This window comes from Diabrotica virgifera, chromosome 6 (assembly GCF_917563875.1).
Source record: "Diabrotica virgifera virgifera chromosome 6, PGI_DIABVI_V3a".
Lineage (NCBI taxonomy): Eukaryota > Metazoa > Arthropoda > Insecta > Coleoptera > Chrysomelidae > Diabrotica > Diabrotica virgifera.
The window spans coordinates 247936995-247960170 of record NC_065448.1 but is presented as its reverse complement, the minus strand read 5'-3'; the positions used below and the strand labels follow the sequence as shown (position 1 = coordinate 247960170).

The 23176-nt window shown below is 33.1% G+C and overlaps 2 protein-coding genes across 7 annotated transcripts in view; both read left to right on the top strand.

Moving 5' to 3' along the window:
* Positions 1-1473, top strand: part of LOC114336318 (zinc finger protein 664-like) — a 29011-nt gene extending 27538 nt beyond the window's left edge. Inside the window, exon 3 of the mRNA XM_028286662.2 lies at positions 997-1473. Within this exon, the coding sequence (XP_028142463.2) occupies positions 997-1299 (303 nt within the window). The 3' untranslated portion in view covers positions 1300-1473. The remainder of the gene's footprint in view (positions 1-996) is intronic.
* Positions 1474-2488: 1015 nt separating this feature from the next.
* Positions 2489-23176, top strand: part of LOC114336323 (zinc finger protein 239-like) — a 68210-nt gene continuing 47522 nt past the window's right edge. For 2 of the 6 annotated variants that reach the window (XM_050655111.1, XM_050655109.1), the window contains exons 1-2: positions 2489-4879; positions 8181-8449. In XM_050655111.1, the coding sequence (XP_050511068.1) occupies positions 8311-8449 (139 nt within the window). In that variant the 5' untranslated portion in view covers positions 2489-4879; positions 8181-8310. Of the gene's footprint in view, positions 4880-8009; positions 8083-8180; positions 8450-10179; positions 13422-14181; positions 15886-23176 lie in introns of those variants that run through there. The other 4 variants (XM_050655108.1, XM_050655110.1, XM_050655105.1 and 1 more) reach the window with 4 other exon arrangements.

The window sequence follows — 23176 nt, the reverse complement described above, 5'->3', positions numbered from 1 at the left end:
GTTCACACTGACAAAGGAGTGGAAAGACCTTATAAATGTGAAATATGTTTTAGACAGTTTTCTTATAAAAGTGGTTTAAATACCCATATGTATGTTCATACTGGAGAAAAACGTTATAAATGTGACATTTGTCTTAAAAAGTTTACTCAAAAATATGCTTTAAATGAACATATGAGAGTTCATACTGGTGAAAGACCTTTTAAATGTGGAATTTCTCTTAAGAAGTAGTTTAAGATATCATATGAAAGTTCACACTGGTGAGAGACCTTATAAATATGTGAAATATGTTTTGAACAGTTCACTCAGAGAAGTACTTTTAATACCCATATGAGAAATACATAGTGGAGAAAGACCTTATAAATGTGAAATGTGTTTTAAACAGTTTAGTCTGAAAGGAAGTTTAAATAGCCATATGAAAGTTCATACTTGTGAAAAACCTTATAAATGTGAAATTTGTGACAAAACAGTTTACTCAAAGATTTACTTTAAATGAACATATCAAAGTACACACTGGTGAAAGACCTTTTAAATGTGAAATTTCTCTTAGGCAGTTTGCAACACAAAGGAACTTAAAGAAACATGTTCTAGTTCACAATGGCGAACGACCTCATAAATGTGAAATTTGTTTTAAACAGTTTACTCAAAAAAGTGCTCTAAATACCCATATGAAAGTTCACACTGGTGAAAGACCTTATAAATGTGAAATTTGTCTCAAGCAGTTCATTTAAATGGACATATGACAGCTCATACTGGACAAAGACCTTATGAATGTGACATATTGTCTTAGGCAGTTTATTAAAAAAAATTATTTAATTGAACATATGAGAGTGTATGCTGGTGAAACACCTTATAAATGTGAAATTTGTCTGAAGGAGTTTGCACAACAAAGATATTTAAATAAGCATGTTCTAGTTCACAATGCAGAAAGACCTTATAAATGTGAATTTTGTTTGAAACAGTTTATTCAAAAAGGTCATTTAAATAATCATGTTCTAGTTCATACTGGTGAGAGACCTTATAAGTGTGATGTTTGTCTTAAGAAGTTTATCGAAAAAAGAAGTTTCAATCGACATTGTAACAAACCAGCCCCTTGTGTGGCGCCTATGTAAGGGATGCTGGAATTTGGGGATTACCACCCACCGACATCACATGGCGTTCCGAGAAATTGGTACCTACATGGCTTTAGTCACCTTATACAGTAAGAACCACCCTACTAGACACATAGGAACATTGAGCTATTACAGTCCTGGACCCTTCACTCTTGTTGCAATGTTTATTTTTATGTCAAGTGACGTTTAGAACGTCAGAAAATATATAAAAACTGAATATTAACATCGAAAGGTAACAAATAATAGATTAAATACAGCTGATCTACTTTTGACGTTTATAGTTTTCTTGTCATTTTGTTAAAGTTGTTAAAAGCTTTAAAGTATTGTACTATTTTTGGTGTTTGAATAAAATTATTTTAAAACAGAGTAATAATACTATTAACTAATGCATTTTTTGTATTGAAAAAACAATTATTTTGAATAGTTTCTTGTCAGTAACATGACAGGGATGAAAGTCACATCTGAGAACGGACCGGATTAGCCCGTCCCGGATTAAGAATCTTGAGGCTCCTAGACAACCCAAGCTAGGAGGCCCTTAAGGAACTTTTCTTTTCCCTCCAAAACCTCGGATAACCCCTCCATATGCGAGAGGTATTCCTGTGTTAAGTCTATTTTGTGCCACTGTCGAACGGTTACAGTTTTTAATAATTTTCATTTTTTAAAATGATCGTTCACCTGTTGCATTTTGTAATCATTAGCGTAAGATAAATTACAAGCTACTGACAAATTTCGAAACGTCGATTTGAGCCCAAAAAGACTATGAAGCATGAATACATTGTTTTCGCTACCAGTCCTGAAGATGAACTATAAAATATTTGAACTGCAATCATAAATTTCAGGTTCAATATAATCAGTATAGTTTTCATGCAGTTTTGAAGTACATTCCTTTATTTGAGTATCACTCAGATTTGGAAAAACACACAAAACACCATATACTGAGTTACTGACTCATACGCTGTCAACTGGCGACTCAGCTCAATAATTAGCTTATCCAAAATTGGTAGATTCGTTTCAATCTCCAACTTTTCTCCACCCTGTAGAAGAACTTCATTGGAATTAGCATCATCAAAATGTAGTTTCCTTGCTCGCGTTTGTTTGCTCTCGTCGGCAGAGTATTGTAGATCGCAGACCTTCTGCTCGTAGTAAGCAAAATGGTCTCTTTGGAATTTTAAGAACTCCAAAAGTGAATTTAGGAGCTGAATTGCAGTTTTAGGTTAAATATCTTCTCTTTGTAATCATTTACAGACATCGTTAAAGCGTTCTAAAATTGTTGCCCAAAACATTAATTATGAAAGTTTCTTTTTTTTGACATTTCTCTCAACAAACACTTAGCTTCATGAATAGGTCTGGATCCCGCGTATGAAAAAAAAGTTGATTAATAGCAAGCTGAAAATTTGTTAATAGCTTAAGTCGGCGCACACAGTGGAGGCGGTTTCCGCTTACGGTTAAACCGCGCGGACCCGCTTTTAAACGTTTTCAAAAAGAATGCACGTCTTTAAATGTACACGAACATAGTCAAAGCAGGTCCGCGCGGGCCAACCGCTTCAACCCGCCTGACCGCTTTTGCTAGAATGAGAATTTAGTTTTTTCCACGCGGTTTTAATGTTTACTCGAATGAGAGTTTAGTTTATTCCCTCTTTTATAATAAGAATTAATAGTTCTCCATGGATTAATTTTATAAATTGTACATTATAATAAACAAAAGTAATAGTCAATCTTATTGATACCGTAATTTTGTGTGATTTAGGTATTTCTAAACTCATTCCAGTATTAACTATTGCTAAATAAGTACTTGAAAAATAAATTTACAACAAAACTACTTACCTCAATGTTATAACAAGCCTTTCTTCCGGAAGGATAGCCTGCTTATGTAAATTACACCAGTTTTTAATTAAACGATACTCCTTCTTTTTATTAAAGTGCCTATCCGTTCCGGATGTTGGCGATCATCATGGCTATCTTGACTTTGTTTACCGCAGCGCGGAACAGTTCAGTGGTAGTGGTGTTATACCACTTTCGTAAATTTTGAAGCCAGGAAATGCGTCTTCTTCCCGGTCATCTTTTACCATTTACCTTCTCTTGGAGAATCAGTTCGAGAAGACCGTAACGTTCTTGATTTCTCATTACATGTCCTAGATATTCTAATTTTTTTGTTTTGATGGTTATGAGAATTTCACACTCTTTCCCCATTCTACGCAAGACTTCCACATTAGTAATTCGGTCAACCCAGGATATACGTAAGATGCGCCTATAACACCACATTTCGAAAGCTTCGAGCCGATTCATAGATGCAACAGTTAGTGTCCACGCTTCCATTCAGTAGAGCAGAACTGTGAATATGTAGCATTTCAACAGACAGTATTTTGTTTTTAATGATATGTCTCGACTGTTGAAAATGGGTCTCATTCTAAAGTATACTGCTTTCGCTTTTATTATTCGCTGTTTAATTTCTGTTGAGTAGTCCCATTGGCTATTTAAATTCGTACCCAGATATGTATATTGCTCAACTCTTTCGATATTCTGTTGGTTGACTGTAAGTTGAGCGTTTAATATTGGTTTTAACGATACTCCACTTTCTCCAAAATATATTTAAAAGTCTCTTGAGTCATTCTCGTATACCTACTGGAAGAATCGTTCATTATCTTTTAATTTTTGAAATAGATGATGATATTCTCCATAAATTAATCTTTCTCGATTAATAGGATATACACCAACTCTCTTTCTTTTCAGTTTAGTCAAAACAGAATCCAAAGCAATTATATCGTCATCGGAAGACGACATTTTGCTACGAGTAGTAGACGCAACTGCCAAATGTGAACGATCTCTCTCGCTTTTACCCGTCTTCACTGTGTTACCATACACGCGCGCGAGAACCGCGCAGTTTGCCCGTAAGCGGAAACCGCGTCCACTATGTGTGCCGCCTAAGGGTGTCTAGTCAGACAAACTTTGATATATGGGAACACTGGAACAGGGGAAGTTTTAATTGTGGAACAGGTTAAAAATTTGGAACGGTCAGACCACGAAAACGGCACATGTATTTTGTCCGACAGAACAGACTTAAAGTCTCCGAACAGAGAATTATTAACTCTCATGCAAAAATCAGACTGCTATTTATCACCAAACGGTCGTTTTAATGCTATTTATCACCGGTCATAATTCCTGTCATTTGACATATTCTACATGTTCCACTCATTAAATTAATTGCAGTCTGATTTTTGCATGAGAGTTTAATCTCTGTTCGGAGAGTTTGAGTCTGTTCTGTCGGACAAAATAAATGTGCCGTTTTCGCGGTCTGACCGTTCCAAATTTTTAACCTGTTCCACAATTAAAACTGCCCCTGTTCCGGTGTTCCCATATATCAAAGTTTATTCGACTAGACACCCTTAAGCTATTAACAAATTTTCAGGTCTATTAATCAACTTTTTTTTCATACGCGGGATCCAGACCTAGAACTGTTTCAGCTTTCTGATTAGAGTCTTCAGCAAGAGTATGAAGAGCAGTTTTGAAAGAGTTGTAACCTTTATACAAATGTGTTGTTGCATGTGTCCTTGCAGTCTATTTTGTGCTGCTTATTCTTTTAAGGTCTAGATAGTGGTGAATGAGATCGCTTAGTGGAGTTTCATTTAAGCATTTGATCATAACTTCCCAACGGTAGCAATTAGGTACATATACCCACGTGTCTAGTACGGTGACTCTTACTGTATAGTGCCCTAATTTGGATGGTAGGTATCATGTGACGTCACGGGCTATGACGCGGATGACGTGCAACGGTAAGTAAATTAGATGGAGTATATATTAATATTATACACAGATTGTACATGGATTATACAACATGACAGAAGCTCGAAACAAATGACAATCGATGAAAAGCCCTATTGATGACGCGCTACTGTTGACTTTTAACACGTTAAGCCCCGCGTGAGACAGTATCTGTCTCACGGTGCTGTGATCTTGGCGGACAGCTTGACCTTACCGTGTCTCTCAAAGCCGTATTAAAATTAATTGCCGGTCCACAGATCTCACAAAAAAATGCATGCCGGAGCTTAACGTGTTAAAGTACTTTTTTTGAGTAAACTGCTTGGGTAGGGGAACATGGGTAACAATGAGACACTTTTTTTTTGGAGCTTAGTATTTTAGAAACTAAGCTAAATAATATTTATTTTTTGAGTTTTACATGATGGTATAAGTATATCCAAATAATTTTGAATAGAATATAATGCAAAAAATGATAAATAACGTAAATACAGAAAATATTCTATCAAAATGTCATTTGTCTCATTGTTACCCATAGCGGAGGTACAATGAGACGCTATTTGAAAAGTGCCATTTTTTATGCAAAACATTAGAAAAATAATGAAAAAAATATATCAAATGTTTAATTATTTATTATAAAACACCAGCATGAGCTAAAACTAATAATAATATAAGAAAAACGTAGATAAACATTCATTTTACTGAATATTAGAACTGAGCAAAACGTGATCCAATAATAATAAAATAAAAAAAAACATTAATTTTTCTGCCTTTCGGAAATAAATAAACTAAACCTTATTGTAATATAAAAAAAACATAAACATTAATTTTGCTGAATATTTAAATTGAACTTAATTTCAAATGAATAAAAAGCGTTTTGTTATGCCATGTTAACAGGACATGGCAAAATCATTTTTATGTCTTTTTGGCAGCGTTGTAAGCCAAACTAAATGGCTTAAAGACTTTTAAAACCAGAGCTAAGGTTGCAACTTGTTCGTTAAATGTGGAGGAAAAGTTATAATAGTAATTCAATTCTCTTGCCAATGTCTAAAACTTCCAAGTTATTTTCCTTAGCTACTCTTCTGATTCTGGATCCAGCATCTACAGCTGTACGCAATTGTTCCTTTGTCGAATTTCCTAGGAGGATTTCGGTTCATTTTTTTTTTTCAAAAATTAATTTAAAATTAAGATATAAAATAATTTACATTATGGGATACAATGCGACATGTCTCATTGTTACCCAACAAGCAATGTCTCATTGTTACCCAAACGACCTTTACAACAAAAAAAATTAATTTCAACCTAACCTTTAATCGATTCAATGAAAAAATATCTCCAATTATCAAACAATAAAGCCCTGCATATTATCCATTCGCCAAAAAATGAAAGAAAACAGGTTTTTCGTTTAAAATTAAAAAATACCTACCTTTAACAAAAAAAGAATTGGTCAAATATTAACACTAACTGCCGGTCGGAACGAAACTAAACACGTGGGATGCCTACAAACAGAAACCTTGTGGTCCTTACATAAAAGCATAGGTAGCCAGAAATACAGGTGTCTCATTGTTCCCCGTGTCTCATTGTTACCCATGTTCCCCTACACCCAGGGATCCGGACCGAAATGAAATAAAAGGTTCCGGTAGGTCCGGTTCTGGTTCTAGCAGTAACATTCAAAATTTTAGGTCCGGTCCGGTTCCGGTTTTGTTAAAATATTTCGATTCGGTTCCAATCTTTTCGGTCCAAACGGTTTTTTTCGGTTCCTACAAATTATTCAATTTCACAGTCTGATAAAAAAGTAAATATACAGGGTGTTTGGTAAAGAATGGGCCATAGCTTAACCTTAGATTTCAGAACTTAAAATAGGTCGATTTAAGCTAAGCGTTACCTTAGTATGAAAGTTGATAGTAACCGAAATACAGGGTGTCAAAGTTAAACTTTTATTTTATTTATTCTTAAATATTTCCTGACAGGTATGGGATAATAACACGAAATATGGTAACCGGGGGTTTTTGAGACAAGAAATCTAAATTCGTCACCAAAAATGATGTATTATGCAAAGGGCGCCACATATGCCTATCAGCGCTCATTTAATAGGCTCAATTTTTTTTGTTACTCACTCTATATACTTTTTGAATGAAAACTTTTATTCTCTTAAGGTGAAACAGTAGCGATCAACAGGTAGCGGAAACGCGTTCCAAGATTGCGGCTGTAATTTTGAATATTTTTTCGAGATATTTGGCACACGTATTCGTAATATAATAAAGAATGGCGGTACAGAGCCCAATTTGAAAAATATATTACTATGTGGAAATTACTCTAATTAATTACAATATTAAAAAAACGAGCCTGTACCGCCATTAAGAAGAACAAAAAAATACACTTTCTTGAAATAAACTTTTTTATCCGATGCCTAGATTTTATGTCATTTTGGAACTACTAATGAAATAAAAAATTTTAGTAGTTCCAAAATGACACAAAATCTAGTCATCGGATAAAAAATTTTATTTGAAGAAAGTGTTAAGGGTTCAGTTTCGGTTCTGGTCCACTAAAAAATATCGGTTTTGGTTCGGTCAATAACGGTACGGTCCGGGTTCCTGGGTACACCTATTGGGAACTGTATTTCTCCGGATGCGATCCGATGTAGACCGGTTTTTCGATCCGACGCGCTGGCTCGAAAACCAGCGGGCACAATGGACGCGCCCTAAGGGCTCACTGTAATTAAACCTAATAAACTGTACGTAAAAATGCACTGAAAACTTCGATATGTATTTCAAATTAGCCCGTATGAGACCCTGGCTGGCAACGCTTGTGAACAAGATCCTAAATTGCTGTTCCGAGATGCAAGTGGAAAGACTTTGCTGCTTGCATGAAAGTTTGCAACACCGATTGCTTTGCAGGCAGACTTTGCACTTGCTCGTTTTTTGCACGATTCAATTGACCAATTGTAACTATTTTTTCCTAGATAATTAATAATTATGGAAGTTAAAATTAATAAAATTGAAGTTTAAGCGGATTAAAGAGCAAATTTATCTGGGTCGATTGTTAAAAGCATAGTGCATTAGAAGAACAAAAAGAAGACATGACCACAGAACAGAAATTAATTGTCATTTTTTCTGTGACATGTGACATGACTTACCTCAGTTTGTATTTGTCATTTGTAAACGTTTTAACGTTTATAAACAAATTTGGAAATTTGGGTTTCGTATTATTCATAGATAAGGTATATATAAGTAGAATAAGTATATGGTATTATTTTCAATTTATGAATTTATTTAATGTTTATTATTTTAAAAGAATAAAGAATTCTTTTAACTTTAGCTAGCCCTAGCCATACGTCGCTAAACACTGTGACTGATCACTGAGGCTAAAACTACGAGACTTGCACAGGGGAACTCCTGTAATGTAAAGTGTTGTGTAAACTTGATTGCCCTTTAGATATTGAATAATTATGGATGTTAAAGTCGAAGTTAAAGAGGAATTGGAGGAGTATGACCAGAGATACGTGGCCAGTCAGCTATCCACAGAAGTACATCTCCCAGAATTCAAGGATGAACCTGACAAATATTCACTTCAAATAGGAAATCATAGTAAGTTCAAAAATGTTGTAATCTCTATAATTCCAATTCAAGCAATTCAGGAAATCTTGCGTGTACCGTATATTAGACATCTCCGATAATAATAAGGTCTTAAATCTTAAAATTTGCATGTCCCTAAACTTATATTAACAAATTTATTTGGTTATGTATTGTAATTGTATACTGTTAACTGTTTTACTTCATTGTTTACATTCTCCTGGTCGCTATCATATTTGCTATATATTTCCTTTTTAACAACCCCACTGCCTATTCCATGTAGCCTATAGACTATGCCTTTAACTTCCATGGTTGGTACATTATAAATACTGTTGCATGTCATTATCTATGTCAGAGATCTAAAGGTTCTCTTATGCGATTGTCACATGCATTCAACACAAGTGGCACTCACAAGCAATGTGCTGTGTACTTGTTAAATGCTAACTTTATACTGTCTGACTTGTGCGCCTGATGTGAGGAATCGCAGGTGTCTGCTGCATCGATAACAGTGCTCTGCAGTGACTGGATGCATGTAATTAACAAAACACTTAAAAATTGAGAATTTGTAGGTTGTAGCACTGAACAGCTGTTTCTTCAGTGGTTGTAGGTTATCGACACATATATTATGAAGAAGGTGGTGTTTTATTTATAGTACAAAGTTTTTAAATTTATTTTTTTGTTTTTATTTAAAATATGCAAGTTATCAACCATGCTAGACTCATAGAGCCCAGCTCATAAGTTCTAAGAGACCAAGCTCTTTATTCCAGCACGTAATGTTTATGAGAGATAATATAAATAAGAGAGAAAACATATGGAAATAATAATAACAGCCAGCTTTGAAGACAATAAAACAGCTGTTTGCATAAATTATAATTTATGTAAACAGCTAATGCAATAATTTTTATTTATTTTTATTTTTGTTTATATTATTATTTATTGATCCACACAAAAAATAAAATACTGAGTATAAAGTGTATACCCTATTCCACAAATATACAACTGCTTTGGATTAGGTGTCGTGACAAGAATATTTTACTGTGCAAAATATGAAGAACAAAAGTAATCTGCAGATTGCATTGTTGTTTATTATGCTTTATTCATACATACTCTAAGTAATAAATAATAAAATTCCTTTAGTCATATTTAGAAATATTATTTTAATACAACGTAACTATATAATTTGTTTAAAATATAAATTATAAGTAAATAATAAAATTCGATTTGACATTTATTTGTGTCAGCCGAAATATTCAAAGGATTGTGAGGTCACAATTTTCGAGTTTGAAGCCGATTATCTCTAAGATGGGTCCAGATATCGAAACATCATTTGCAGATTAGGATTCAGGAGACAAAATACATAAGAATCTTTCGGTAAGGAAATGACCGAGTCACAAAGTTTCACAAAAAAGCTAATACTTCATGAAATGAACATCAGTGACTTTAAAATCTCAAATAGGAGCCCCCATTTTTATTGCAGAATTGGATTCCTTACATAAAAATAAATAACTTTTATTCAAGACATTTTTCGAATTATGGATAGATGGCGCTATAATATAAAAAAACGATTTTTGGAAATGGAAAATTCAATTAAAAAAATGGGAAGTCTCCACTAAAATGGATAGGACCTAATTTTCATAACGCAATAGGTCCCCATAACGCTCGAGTTACTGCAAATTTATCATCCCTGCTTCCCCTACTGTAATTGTTTGTTGTAGCAAAATGTTTATACTAGGTTTCTATTTTAGATGATTCAGAGGAGGAGCACAGAATGAAAATTATGAAAACATCTTTGCCTCATAAAGAAGAAGAATATATAAGTCGACAATCCGAAGAGAAAATTCAGATTGAACAAGGATCTTGTAAATGTAAACCTTGCGATTTTAAAAGTCATAAGAAAGTTGACACTGGAGAAAGAGATTATAAATGTGATATTTGTCTTAAGCAGTTTACTCAAAAACACAATTTAAATGTCCATATGAAAGTTCATACTGGGGAAAGACCTTATAAATGTGAAACTTGTCTTAAACAGTTTACTCAAAAATGTACTTCAAATGATCATATTAAAGTTCACACTGGCGAAAGACATCATAAATGTGAAATATGTTTTAAACAGTTCACTCAGAAAAGTACTTTTAATAACCATATGATGGTTCACACTGGAGAGAGGCCTTATAAATGTGAAATTTGTTTTAAACAGTTTAGTCGGAAATTTAGTTTAAATAACCATATGAAAGATCACACTGGGGAAAAACCTCACAAATGTGACATTTGTCTTAAGCAGTTTACTCAAAAATGTACTTTAAATGATCATATTAAAGTTCACACTGGCGAAAGACATCATAAATGTGAAATATGTTTTAAACAGTTCACTCAGAAAAGTACTTTTAATAACCATATGATAGTTCACACTGGAGAGAGGCCTTATAAATGTGAAATTTGTTTTAAACAGTTTAGTCGGAAATTTAGTTTAAATAACCATATGAAAGATCACACTGGGGAAAAACCTCATAAATGTGACATTTGTCTTAAGCAGTTTACTCAAAAATTTACTTTTAATGAACATATGAGAGTTCATACTGGTGAAAGACCTTTTAAATGTGAAATTTGTCTTAAGAATTTTACTCAAAAATATCATTTAAATATACATATGAGAGTTCATACTGGTGAAAGACCTTTTAAATGTGAAATTTGTCTCAAGCGGTTTACTCAAAAAAATAATTTAAATATCCATATGAAAGTTCATACTGGGGAAAGACCTTATAAATGTGAAATTTGTCTTAAACAGTTTACTCAACAAGTTACTTTACGTAGACATACAAATGTTCACACTGGGGAAAGACCTTAAGGAGATATTATTTATTTATTTATTTATGCTGCACATTTACAGCAATGATGCCAATTACAAACACACAGTTGGTCAATACAAAGAAATAAGAACATACAATTTATACAATACAATAAAATAAATACACTTTAAAACAATAAATAAGGGTATGCTTCTTTTCATGAGCATTTTTCAGTGCTTCACAAATGGTAGAAAAAAAAGGTAAGTCCGTGATGATATACATTTGAGTGACATGACATTTTAGTTAAATCTGACAGTTGTCACATTTTATTTGCAATTTGGCATAAAAACAAATCAATTGTGTTTATTGCATTTATAAAATGGTTTTTTTTCTTTCCTTATTGGCTTTGGATTACTTGATCCATTCAGCTACGATAGATACTAAATTACTGGTTGCTACAATATTCCAAATATAATAAGATTACTTACATATGTGCACATATAATACTTATGTACGCACATACAGACATAGGTAGGTACTGAAATCAATAAAAAGCAAAAAAACCAAAAAGGGGGGTGGAAACATTAAATTGACAGGCAGGTATACCCTTCATTCATGGCCCTAACCAACTTAAATTAATTTACAAATAATGAAATTGACAAAAAAACTAAATGCTAATACTTAATACTAATAAATATATAAGTTTTTTTTTAACACAGCGCTAAGGCTTCAATCCGGTTCGACACCGTGGGGGTTTGGACCTTCTTTTTGTTTTTAATCTCTTTCTTTTTTTTATTGTATAATTTATGATACTTTTTTATTTATTTATTTTTTTTTGTTTTTTTTTTGTTTTTTAATATTTATTGTTATTTTTTTGTTTTCTTTTTTGTTTTTTTTAATTTTTTGTATACATATTTTTTTTTTATTTTTTTCAATATACATTTTTATACAATTTTATTCTTATTTTCTTTGATTTGTATAGTCTTATAAATTGTACAGATTATATTCGTAGATATATTATATAATTCGTAAATAATTTTTTTTCGATTATAGCGCCATCTATTGACAACTAGAATAAATGTTATAAATGTCACCGATGAAATGTAATCACTGACATGCATTTTTTTCTGTCACATACAGTTTAATGCGTTAGAAAGACATCGAAAAACTGTGACGCACTGAAAGAGGCTCATCAGAAAAAGAATATCACAGTTTATGTAACATAGTACTCTTTCTCATATTATATAGGTCAAGGTCTTCACTCACGATAAAATCGTTCATTGCCATTAAGCAATTTGCCATGGGGGAGTTTGCGTATTCTGGAGTTATTTTAAATAAAGTGTGTCTGCATCTAAGTCTTTGGTCTGATACATTAAAATTTATAAATGAAAGAATCATAGGAGAATCTAGGATTTGATGAACTATATTAAATATAAAAACGATTTGGGCATTTCTTCGTCTTTCACTCAATAACACAATGTCAAAAATCATTCTCTTCAAGTTATAGGAAACCTTAAAAGGATAAATCCCAAATTTCTTTAGATATGAAGACCTTAAAAATTTCTTCTGAATCCTCTCTATGTATCACTATGTGATATGGTGGAGGGACTCCAGACTCCATATGGTACAACAATATTCGAGTTTTGACCTCACATATGCATTAAAAAGCTTAATTGTAGTGTCACAATAAAATTCTTTACTGGATCTTAGGATAAATCTAGTCTACAACAATCATTAGTTAGTTTAAGAAGGTGCTCATTAAAGGAGAAGTTGCTAGTGAATAATACCCCTAGATCTCTGATTTTTGTTAACCTTTCAAGTTTTACTTCGTTAATAAAATAATCTGTTCGTATTATTTCTCTCTTTCTAGAAAAAGTCAATAGTTTACATTTTGATTCATTTAAGTTCAAATCATTATTTTTACAGAATGTGGATATACCTTGAATGTCTTGTTGTAAATTAATACAGTGATGTTCGTTTTTTATTGTAAGAAATAATTTCAGATCGTCTGCAAATAGAAGAAACTTGGCAAATTTTATATAATCGGTGATGTCATTTATGAACATAACAACGTGACAACGAATATTTTACTGTGCAAAATATAAAGAATGAAAGTAATCTGCACTGTTGTTTATTATGCTTTGTTCATACATACGCTAAGTAATAACATTGTAATAAATAATAAAATTCCTTTAGTCATATTTAGAAATATTATTTTAATACAACGTAACTACATATATAATTTGTTTAAATAAGTAAATAATAAAATTCAATTTGATGTTTATTTGTGTCAGCCGAAATATTCTCAGGATTGTGACCTCACATTTTTCTACTTTGAAGCCGATTATCTCGAAGATGGTTCCAGATATCGAAATGTCGTTTGCAGATTAGAATTCAGGAGACAAAATACATAAGAATCCTTCGGTAAGGAAATGACTGAGTCATAAAGTTTCACTAAAAAAGCTAATATTTCCTGAAATGAACATCAGATCGAAAAATTGAAAATATTTGTTCAATATTTTACAAAAATCTATTGAATGATACCAAACACGACCCCCCACGGAGAGGGGTTAGGGGTAACTTCAATAATTTAAATAAGAACCCTGCAATATTTCACGAAATGAACATCAGTGATTTTAAAATCTCAAATAGGAGCCCCCATTTTTATTACAGAATTGGATTCGTTACATAAAAATAAGTAACTTTTATTCAAGACATTTTTTCGAGTTGTGGATAGATGGAGCTATAATAGCAAAAAACGATTTTTGGATATGGAAAATTGAATTAAAAGATGGAAAGTCCCCACTAAAATGGAAAATTTACCTTTTTTGGTTTTAGGACCTAATCTTCATAACACAATAGGTCCCCATAACGCTTGAGTTACTGCAAATTTAGCATCCCTGCTTCCCCTACTGTAATTGTTTGTTGTAGCAAAATGTTTATACTAGGTTTCTATTTTAGATGATTCAGAGGAGGAGCACAGAACGAAAATTATGAAAACACCTTCGTCTCATAAAGAAGAAGAATATATAAGTCGACAATCCGAAGAGAAAATTCAGATTGCACAAGGATCTTACCAATGTAAACCTTGCGATTTTAAAAGTCATAAGAAAGTTGACACTGGAGAAAGAGATTATAAATGTGATATTTGTCTTAAGCAGTTTACTCAAAAATGTATTTTAAATAAACATATTAAAATTCACACTGGCGAAAGACATCATAAATGTGAAATATGTTTTAAACAGTTTACTCTGAAAAGTACTTTTAATAGACATATGATAGTTCATACTAAAGAAAGACCTTATAAATGTGAAATTTGTTTTAAAAAGTTTAGTCGGAAATTTAGTTTAAATAACCATATGAAAGATCACACAGGGGAAAAACCTCATAAATGTGACATTTGTCTTAAGCAGTTTACTCAAAAATTTACTTTAAATGAACATATGAGAGTTCATACTGGTGAAAGACCTTTTAAATGTGAAATTTGTCTTAAGAAGTTTTCTCAAAAATATCATTTAAATATACATATGAGAGTTCATACTGGTGAAAGACCTTTTAAATGTGAAATTTGTCTCAAGCGGTTTACTCAGAAGATTCATTTAAATATCCATATGAAAATTCATACTGGGGAAAGATCTTATAAATGTGAAATTTGTCTTAAACAGTTTACTCAACAAAGTACTTTTAATAACCATATGAGAGTTCACACTGGAGAAAGACCTTATAAATGTAAAATGTGTGACAAGCAGTTTGGTCGGAAATTTATTTTAAATAACCATACGAAAGGTCACACTGGTTAAAGACTTCATAAATGTGAAATTTGTTTTAAGCAGTTTTCACATAAAAGTAATCTAAATAACCATATGAAAGTTCATACTGGTGAAAAACCTTATAAATGTGAAATGTGCCCAAAGCAGTTTACTGAAAAAAGAGGTTTAAATAAACATAAAAATTCACACACGACAAATTTGTCTTAAGGAGTTTTTTCAAAAAAGGTAGATCAAGAACAGTTTACCCAACAAGTTACTTTACGTAGACATACAAAAGTTCACACTGGGGAAAGATCTTAAGAGGATCGGTACGTATTTTCGGCTGCAATGCTATTCAAATGGGGATTCATTTTTTTCGAATCCTGAGAAAACTAATAAGTATTTTTCAAAAATTTAAACGCAGAATTAAAGATTACGTTATTAGCGACGGCCGAAAGTCCCTGAGAACTTCTATAATGTTTATTTTAATAAGTTACAGGGGTGAAAAACTAAGAGAAAATGTAGTGTGATTTTTAATTTCAAATATCTCATTCGAAAGAAACTTCTTATATATTTTAAGGGACTTTCGGCCCTCGATAATAATTTAGTCTTTCATTTTGTGTTTAAATATTTATTAGTTTTTTCAGGATTCGAAAAAAATGGACACCATGTCCGTGGAAATTGAACATTCGCTATCTTTGTCATATAAAGCACTCATTCGAATATAATGTTATGACAAGACTCAAGACAGTGACAAGTAGAGATGTGTCCGACACGCTATTTTGATATAGCAGTTCATTCTGCTACTGCTTTTTAACGCTTTTACGATGATAATAAAATCAATCAGAGTTGTTTATTAAATAGTATTGATAGTGTATTTGAAAAATAATAATTGATTTACGGCGTACAATTAATAAAAAGTTATTTATTGTTTATATATTATTTATGGAAAATACAAGTATTTCAAGTCATTAAAGTTCAAATAAAAGTATTATTTTATAAGAGTTTGTTCCGATAACCATAAATAAGTACGAGTTTAGCTATAAAGTAAAGTGCCCATGGTGGCATAAAATGTAGTAAATGCTAATGCTTCAAGTACGTACTACATTTTTGAAGATTTCACTACACTTAAAAAGCATTTGCTTTTCTCCGTAGTATTTGCTACTATTTACCAGCCTACATAGAAGAATGTACTACGCTTTTGAAGTATGTGCTTGTTTAGTAGTATTTTGCTTCAGTTTAAGTGAAGTTGGTGGGTGGACGTCTTCGGCGTAGGTATTGTTTTGTTACAATATGACAGCATTTATGAATGTGTGTCAAAAAATTACAAACTAAGAAGAAGATTCTTAATTTTTGGGTCATTCTTTTATCAAATAAAATTTAATAATTGTGAAGAAGATTAACAAATAACAATTGTTCATTTTTATCCTCGCGTAACTCTTTTGTCGCTTCGGATCTGAGTCACTCATTTTTACTCATGTACAATTCTAATAATTTGGTACGTAAAAATGTGAATTAACAAATCACAAGCACATGGAAAACTAATTCCATCACGATTGGTGTAATGCAGGCAATGCTGGCGCTACGCTTTTTAGTAGATACTTCTGGTCAGTAGTAGGTACTTCTGTTGTGTAGTAAGTTCTTCTCAACAAACGCACCTACTTTTATGTAAAAGAAAATGCTACAAAGTAGTGACTATTTGCTGAAGCAATAGCATCTACTACGTTTTATGCATTTCGCCAATTTCCTGGAGTGAATTATTAAATGTTGGCTTCATATTTTAATAAAGATGATTTTAAGATTTTAGAATTAAAGGCTTCGCTTTTTACGGAGAGTTTTAACGCTTTTTTTCTCGAAGAAAAATAATAAAATAATATTTTCGGCTCCTTTTCCTAAGTGACTTCTATATTGAGGTTGGCGGTCAATATGGCAAATTTCTCTCTATTCTGGGCTTGATGAATTAAGTCATTTTCTGTTGTGTGGGTCCAATCTCTGATGTTTCGGAGCCAAGATTTTTCTTTCTTCTTTAATCCCCTTTACCTTCGATCTTGCCATTTACTATTACCTGGAGCTGCTCAAATTCCTTATGGCGCATTATGTGTCCTAGATATGACGTCTACCTAATTTTGATAGTATTGACCAGATGAGGACGTGTGTTTATTATTTTCAGTAATTTTTCATTTGTGGTTCTGCTGGCCCAGCTTATTCTTAACATTCGGAGGTACATCCACATTTCGAATAAATTCAATTTGTTAACGTCATACTGTCTTAATGTTCAGGTCTCGCAACCATATAGTAATAGAGACCACACATTCACACATAACACTTTAGTGTTCTCAATCTTATTGTGACTGATAGCTTGGGGTTACAGAGCATTTTACGCATGTTCACGAAACCAGACCTTGCTATTTTAATGCGTCTTATGATTTCTTTTCAGTGGTCTAGTTGAGCATTTAGCTCTCTGCCCAGGTGTATGAAGCTTTGGGAACTCTGAAGAATGAGTTTAACAGCCTGTGACTTTCTTCTGATAATATGTTCATCCATATCTTAAGCTGGTCTTCTGTTTCCGCTAATAAACTTTTTTTCTTTTTCGACTATTTGTATAGTATATAAATAATGGTAACCACTGAATACATATTTAGTGAAAAAATAATCCTATCATTTATACAAGTAAAGGTTATCCAAGAACATTCAAAAACTGAATGAAACCGAAATAGCCATCTCTACCTTTCTAATGACAATGTCACTGTCAACCTAATGTTTACATCTGCAGTTTCCATACCAGTGAGAATTTTACTACACGTAATTTGCCGTGTAAAGACAGAAAAAGGCTGTATCCAGCGCTGATAGGGAAAGCTTACTAAATGTCTCAGCGGCTGACTTTCAGCGATGTCGTCTGAACGCTATCGCTTACTCAGCTCTCCAGCCGCTTTGGTCGTCCGAACAAAATGAGATACAATATGCACTCAAAAAAATGAAAAACAACAAGGAACAACAATAGGAGATGATGGAATAGTTACAGAAGCTATAAAACTTGGCAAAACTTCTCTCCTGAAAAAAATACAAGACCTCTTCAACATCTGCTTGTATAGTCAAAAAATTCCGATAGCTTGGAATAACTCCATTAAAATTCTTCTGCATAAAAAGGGTGACAACATGAACCTAGAGAATTACAGGTCAATTTCTCTACTCAACTATTTGTACAAACTGTACAGTAGAATAATAACCAATCGATTGGAACCAAAATTTGAGTTGTGCCAGCCAAGAGAACAGGCTGGTTTTCTCCCCAACTACGGTCCAAACGACCACCTACAGTGCATAAAAGTCTTGACTGAAAAATCAATTAAATACAATAGACATCTAGTTCTAACGTTTATAGACTTCCACAAAGCGTTTGAACTACCCGCACTACTTAAGGCATTGGAAGAGTGTCGAATTGATCATAGGTACACCAATATTATAGGAAATATATACAGAAATGCTACAACAACTATAAATCTGCGCGGTCCTACCAATAAGATATATTTTATACCCGGAGAGGTATTCGACAGGGAAATACTACGTCGCCTAAGTTGTTCATTACTGTACTTAAACATGGTTTAAAGTCACTGGAATGGGAAAATAAAGGAATAAATATCGATGGCGAGATGCTTAGTCATCTACGATTCGCAGATTATATTGTTCTGATTTCAGATGCCCTAAAAACTGCGAATGATATGTTGAATAAGCTCAGCGATGCAGCACATACTCTAATACAGAGACCTCGATAATTTGGTCAGGCAACTGTCCAAGTCAGAACAGAAATATTATGATGGCAATAAATTACTAACAATCAATCATAAGTTCAACTTAAAGGTCATACCAACATGGAAGCAGACCATGCTCGTAGTCTTATTAAACATACTCTAAAGAAGCAAACGGCATTGAGTATTATTACACCGTGAGATTGGCAGCAGTTATAAGATCAGTAGGAGCTACTGTTTGGAAAATGGAACTAAATGACTTTAAAAACTTTTATACAGGGTGTCCCGGAAAATAGTGCGTTCCTTAAAGGTATAGGTAGAAGGCACCATGTAGAACAAAAAACTCGTATAACATTTTTTTCTAAATGCAACCGTTTGACCAAAAAATTAAAATGTATTTTGGTAGGCAAATTTAAATCTGACAACTATGTGCGGCACGCAAATTTAAGCATAGACAGTCCCATGTAAATAATAGATAGAAGATAGATAGTAAACAGATAGTTTTAAAGAATCCTGTTTAGTGTCAATGCCGAAAATGTTTTCGAATAGTGAGTGTATTACCTATTATGTTATTACCTATGAATGGTGTTTGTGAAAGGTTACTTGAAACATCTATTCGGTATAATAATTATTTTCAAGTAAGTACAACTTAGTTATTTCAGTTCACAAGTAAACAAATTACCGAGACAGGTGTATTTAAGTTCCACTGTAAACTATTAAAACTATGTAATTCAGTTAAAGCCCTCAGCAATACTCAGCATTCAACCCATTTAAACCTTACTAAATACATAATACTAGTTCAGTTAAAAAATGTGTTTTTATGTTAAAAGATGTGTAATTCGTTTAAAATTATGCAATAGGTATTTCAATACATTTCAAAAGAAAATAATTTTAGTAAACAAATAGTAAATACATAAGTGTTTTGGCTTTTAGCAAACCAAATGGAAAAAATTTAATAATAATAACTTACCGAGATTTTCTTAGATTTTCTTCGTGTTGTTAAATGTTGAAGCACTATTTTCGGTGGCATTAAGGAAAATGAAGGATGGGATAAAAGAAGGGAACTTACCGAAAATATGTTGTCTGGTATCGTCAATTTGTCTCACGGAAAACACACACAAAATCAAATTAAAATTGTCAAAGTGTACTATACGTTCCGACCGTATGTCTGTTAACGACTGACTGACTTAACATAAAGGACAGAAGATTATGCTTACTTAGAACTGTGTTGCCAAGACGTTCCCGAATTAAAATAAATGAAATATATATTCATATTGGCGCAAACATAGCCCCCGCCCTGAAAAACCCATTTTTCAGCCAAATCTGTATGCAATTTGTGCCGAAAACACAATAAAAAAACTAGTTCCAAATAAATACTCAAAGGACCAGGCATAAATTAATATACCAAAATTTTCAGAGTTAATTACCGTAACTCAAAAAAATAATCGAAAAAAAAATAAATAAATTCTAATGAAAAATACCTATAACTATATACAAAAGATATTACTGTAAATTTATTGATTCGGAAGAGGGCATAACTTCAAAACTGGTCGTGTAAATGTCCCTTTCGAAGTTTTTACAGTAACATTTCTAACAACTCCGTCTTTACCCGGATGAACCTCAGCAACAATGGCCAACGGCCAACAAAGTGTAGGTACATTGTCTACCTTTAAAATAACAACCGTTCCGATTTTAACATTAGGCAAATCTATATTCCATTTTTCTCTAGTTTGTAAGGTAGTCAAATATTCCAAACGCCACCTTTTCCAGAAATCTTGCACCATTCGATCGATTAACTGGAACCTATCTAACCGGTTTATATTTAAATCTGTTAAATCGTCGGCCGGCAAACTTCCTAACGGTGTTAAATTAAAAAAATGTGATGGAGTTAATACCGATATTTGAGATGAATCAGTTGGTCGACGACAAAGAGGTCTCGAATTTAAGATTGCCTCTATTTGAATTAATAGAGTATTTAACTCTTCATATGTTAACAACTGATCCCCTATGACCTTATAGAGATGCGACTTAGCGCTCTTTACATTACTTTCCCAAAGACCCCCGTGACTCGGACTTTGTGGACTTATAAATTTCCATTCCACACCGTTCAAATTTAATTCACATAACAGTGCATTTTGATATTCTTCCGAACTAGCAAACCGATTAATTTCACTTAAAACCGTTTTCGCACAAACAAAAGATGATCCCTGATCAGAATACAAAACCTTGCATGGGCCCCTTCTTGCTAAAAGTCTTTTAAATGCTTGCATAAAATGTGGTGCGCTTAAAGAACTCACCAATTCTAAATGAACCGCTTTTGTGCTTAAACAAACCGCTAATAAACAATACGATTTATGAACCGCCGCATTACGTTTTTTACCTAATGTAATATTTATTGGCCCAAAATAGTCAACCCCTACGTGTAAAAAGGGTTTAGTAGCAGTAACCCTCGATACCGGTAAATCTGCCATGAGCGGTGTCAAAATTTTCGGTTTATTTCTAAAACAACGATTGCATTTAAAAACCCGATTTCTTATAAGATTTCTTGCCCCAAGAATCCAATACTTTTGACGCAATAAAGCTTCAAGCAAATATGCCCCCGTATGCATATAAATTATATGATAAAATTCAACTAACGTTTCTTTTCCCGGTAAAATTAGTGGATGTTTTCCCGAAAAACTAAGGGATGAATTATTAAGTCGTCCCCCCACCATAAGTAAACCGTCTTGTAAAAATGGCCGTAATTTCTTAAGCTGTGTTTTACATTGTTTGTTTTCTTTTATCATTTTTATTTCAGTTTCAAAATGTTTTAACTGAATTAACTGAATTAAATAACATTCTGCTGTTCTTAGCGCAGTAGCCGTAATTAATTTTTGCACAGGAATTAATTTTAACAACATTAAAACCCGAACCGTAATCCGTAAAATTTTATGCCAGCTAGAATGACGTTCAACCAATTCAAGTAAGGGATGAATTTTTTCACCCTGCTTCTCCTCCTCAATAACCAAAACCTTAACCTCCGAAATATCCGATTCTAATATTGAAGAAGGCCAGTCCGATTCCCGTAATTTTATCCAACTAGGACTTTGTAACCAAAGTTCATGATTTATTAATTGTGAGGGTGTCAACCCTCTTGACAAGCAGTCCGCGGGATTATTTTTACCTTCAATATGTTGCCATGAAATATTAGGAAGGTTTTCTTTAATTTGCTGCACTCGATTAGCTACAAAAATATCTTTGGTATTTGCCGAAGTTAACCAACTCACCACCGTGGTCGAATCAGAATACGCAACTAGTTGTGAAATATGAGTAAGTTTGCTATAATTTTCAAATATTAATTTCAGCAAAGATGATAACAACAAAGCCGCGCATAATTCTAGCTTCGGAATGGTCATGGTCTTTTTTAAAGGTGCACATCTCGCTTTTGCAGCAACCAGTCTCACACTCACTTCACCGCTAGAATTTACAACCCTTAAATAAACTACCCCACCGTAACCGTCTTGACTTGCATCCGCAAACCCCAAAATCATAATCGGAACATCCCTCATGGCTCCTACATGTCTAGGGACCTCAAATTTTGAAAAATCTTGCCATTCATTGCATACCTTTTCCCATGATTTTTTAATCGTATCCGGGGGTGAGTCATCCCAACCCAATTTTAGTTGCCATAACTCCCTGATCATTAACTTTAAATGCAAAATAAATGGAGCAATCAGACCAATAGGATCATAACATTTTGCAGTAAGAGATAAAATCTTACGTTTTGTACAATTTTTATCGGGGGTGGTTAACCTATAGTTCAAAACATCCCTCTGCGGATCCCATTGCATCCCTAAAACTTTAGTCTCCGATTTAAATGTAACCTAATTTTGTAAACGTTTTTCCAGCGGAATTTCTGATAACAAATTGTCCAAATTAGTCGACCATTTAACTAAGTCAAAACAACCACCTTTGAAGAGCTTTACCGATTGATTATATAATTCTTTAGCTTCAATTTCGTCCGGAACACTCGTTAAAAAATCATCCATATATAGCCCCGAAGAAATATATTTTTTAGCTAAAGGATAATCTTTGCCATCTTCATTTATCAATTGCTGAACCGTCCGTAGCGCTAAGAAAGGTGACGCCCTTAAACCGAACGCAACCACCGTAAATTCATACGTTTTTATTTCCTCGTTTGGATCAAATCTCCATAATATTCTTTGAAACCGCCAGTGATCTTGTACTAATTTTATTTGTAAAAACATCTTTTTTAAATCCGAACTCAATGCTACTGGAAAAAGCCGAAAATTTATTAATAAAGTGCATATGTCCGCCTGCAGTTTAGGCCCGCTATGCAATAAATCATTCAAGGAGACATCACTGTCTGAAGGGCAAGATGCATCCAATACGATACGTATAGGTGTACTTAAACTCTCTAATTTTATTACAGGGTGATGACTAATATAATAGGATAAGTCACAA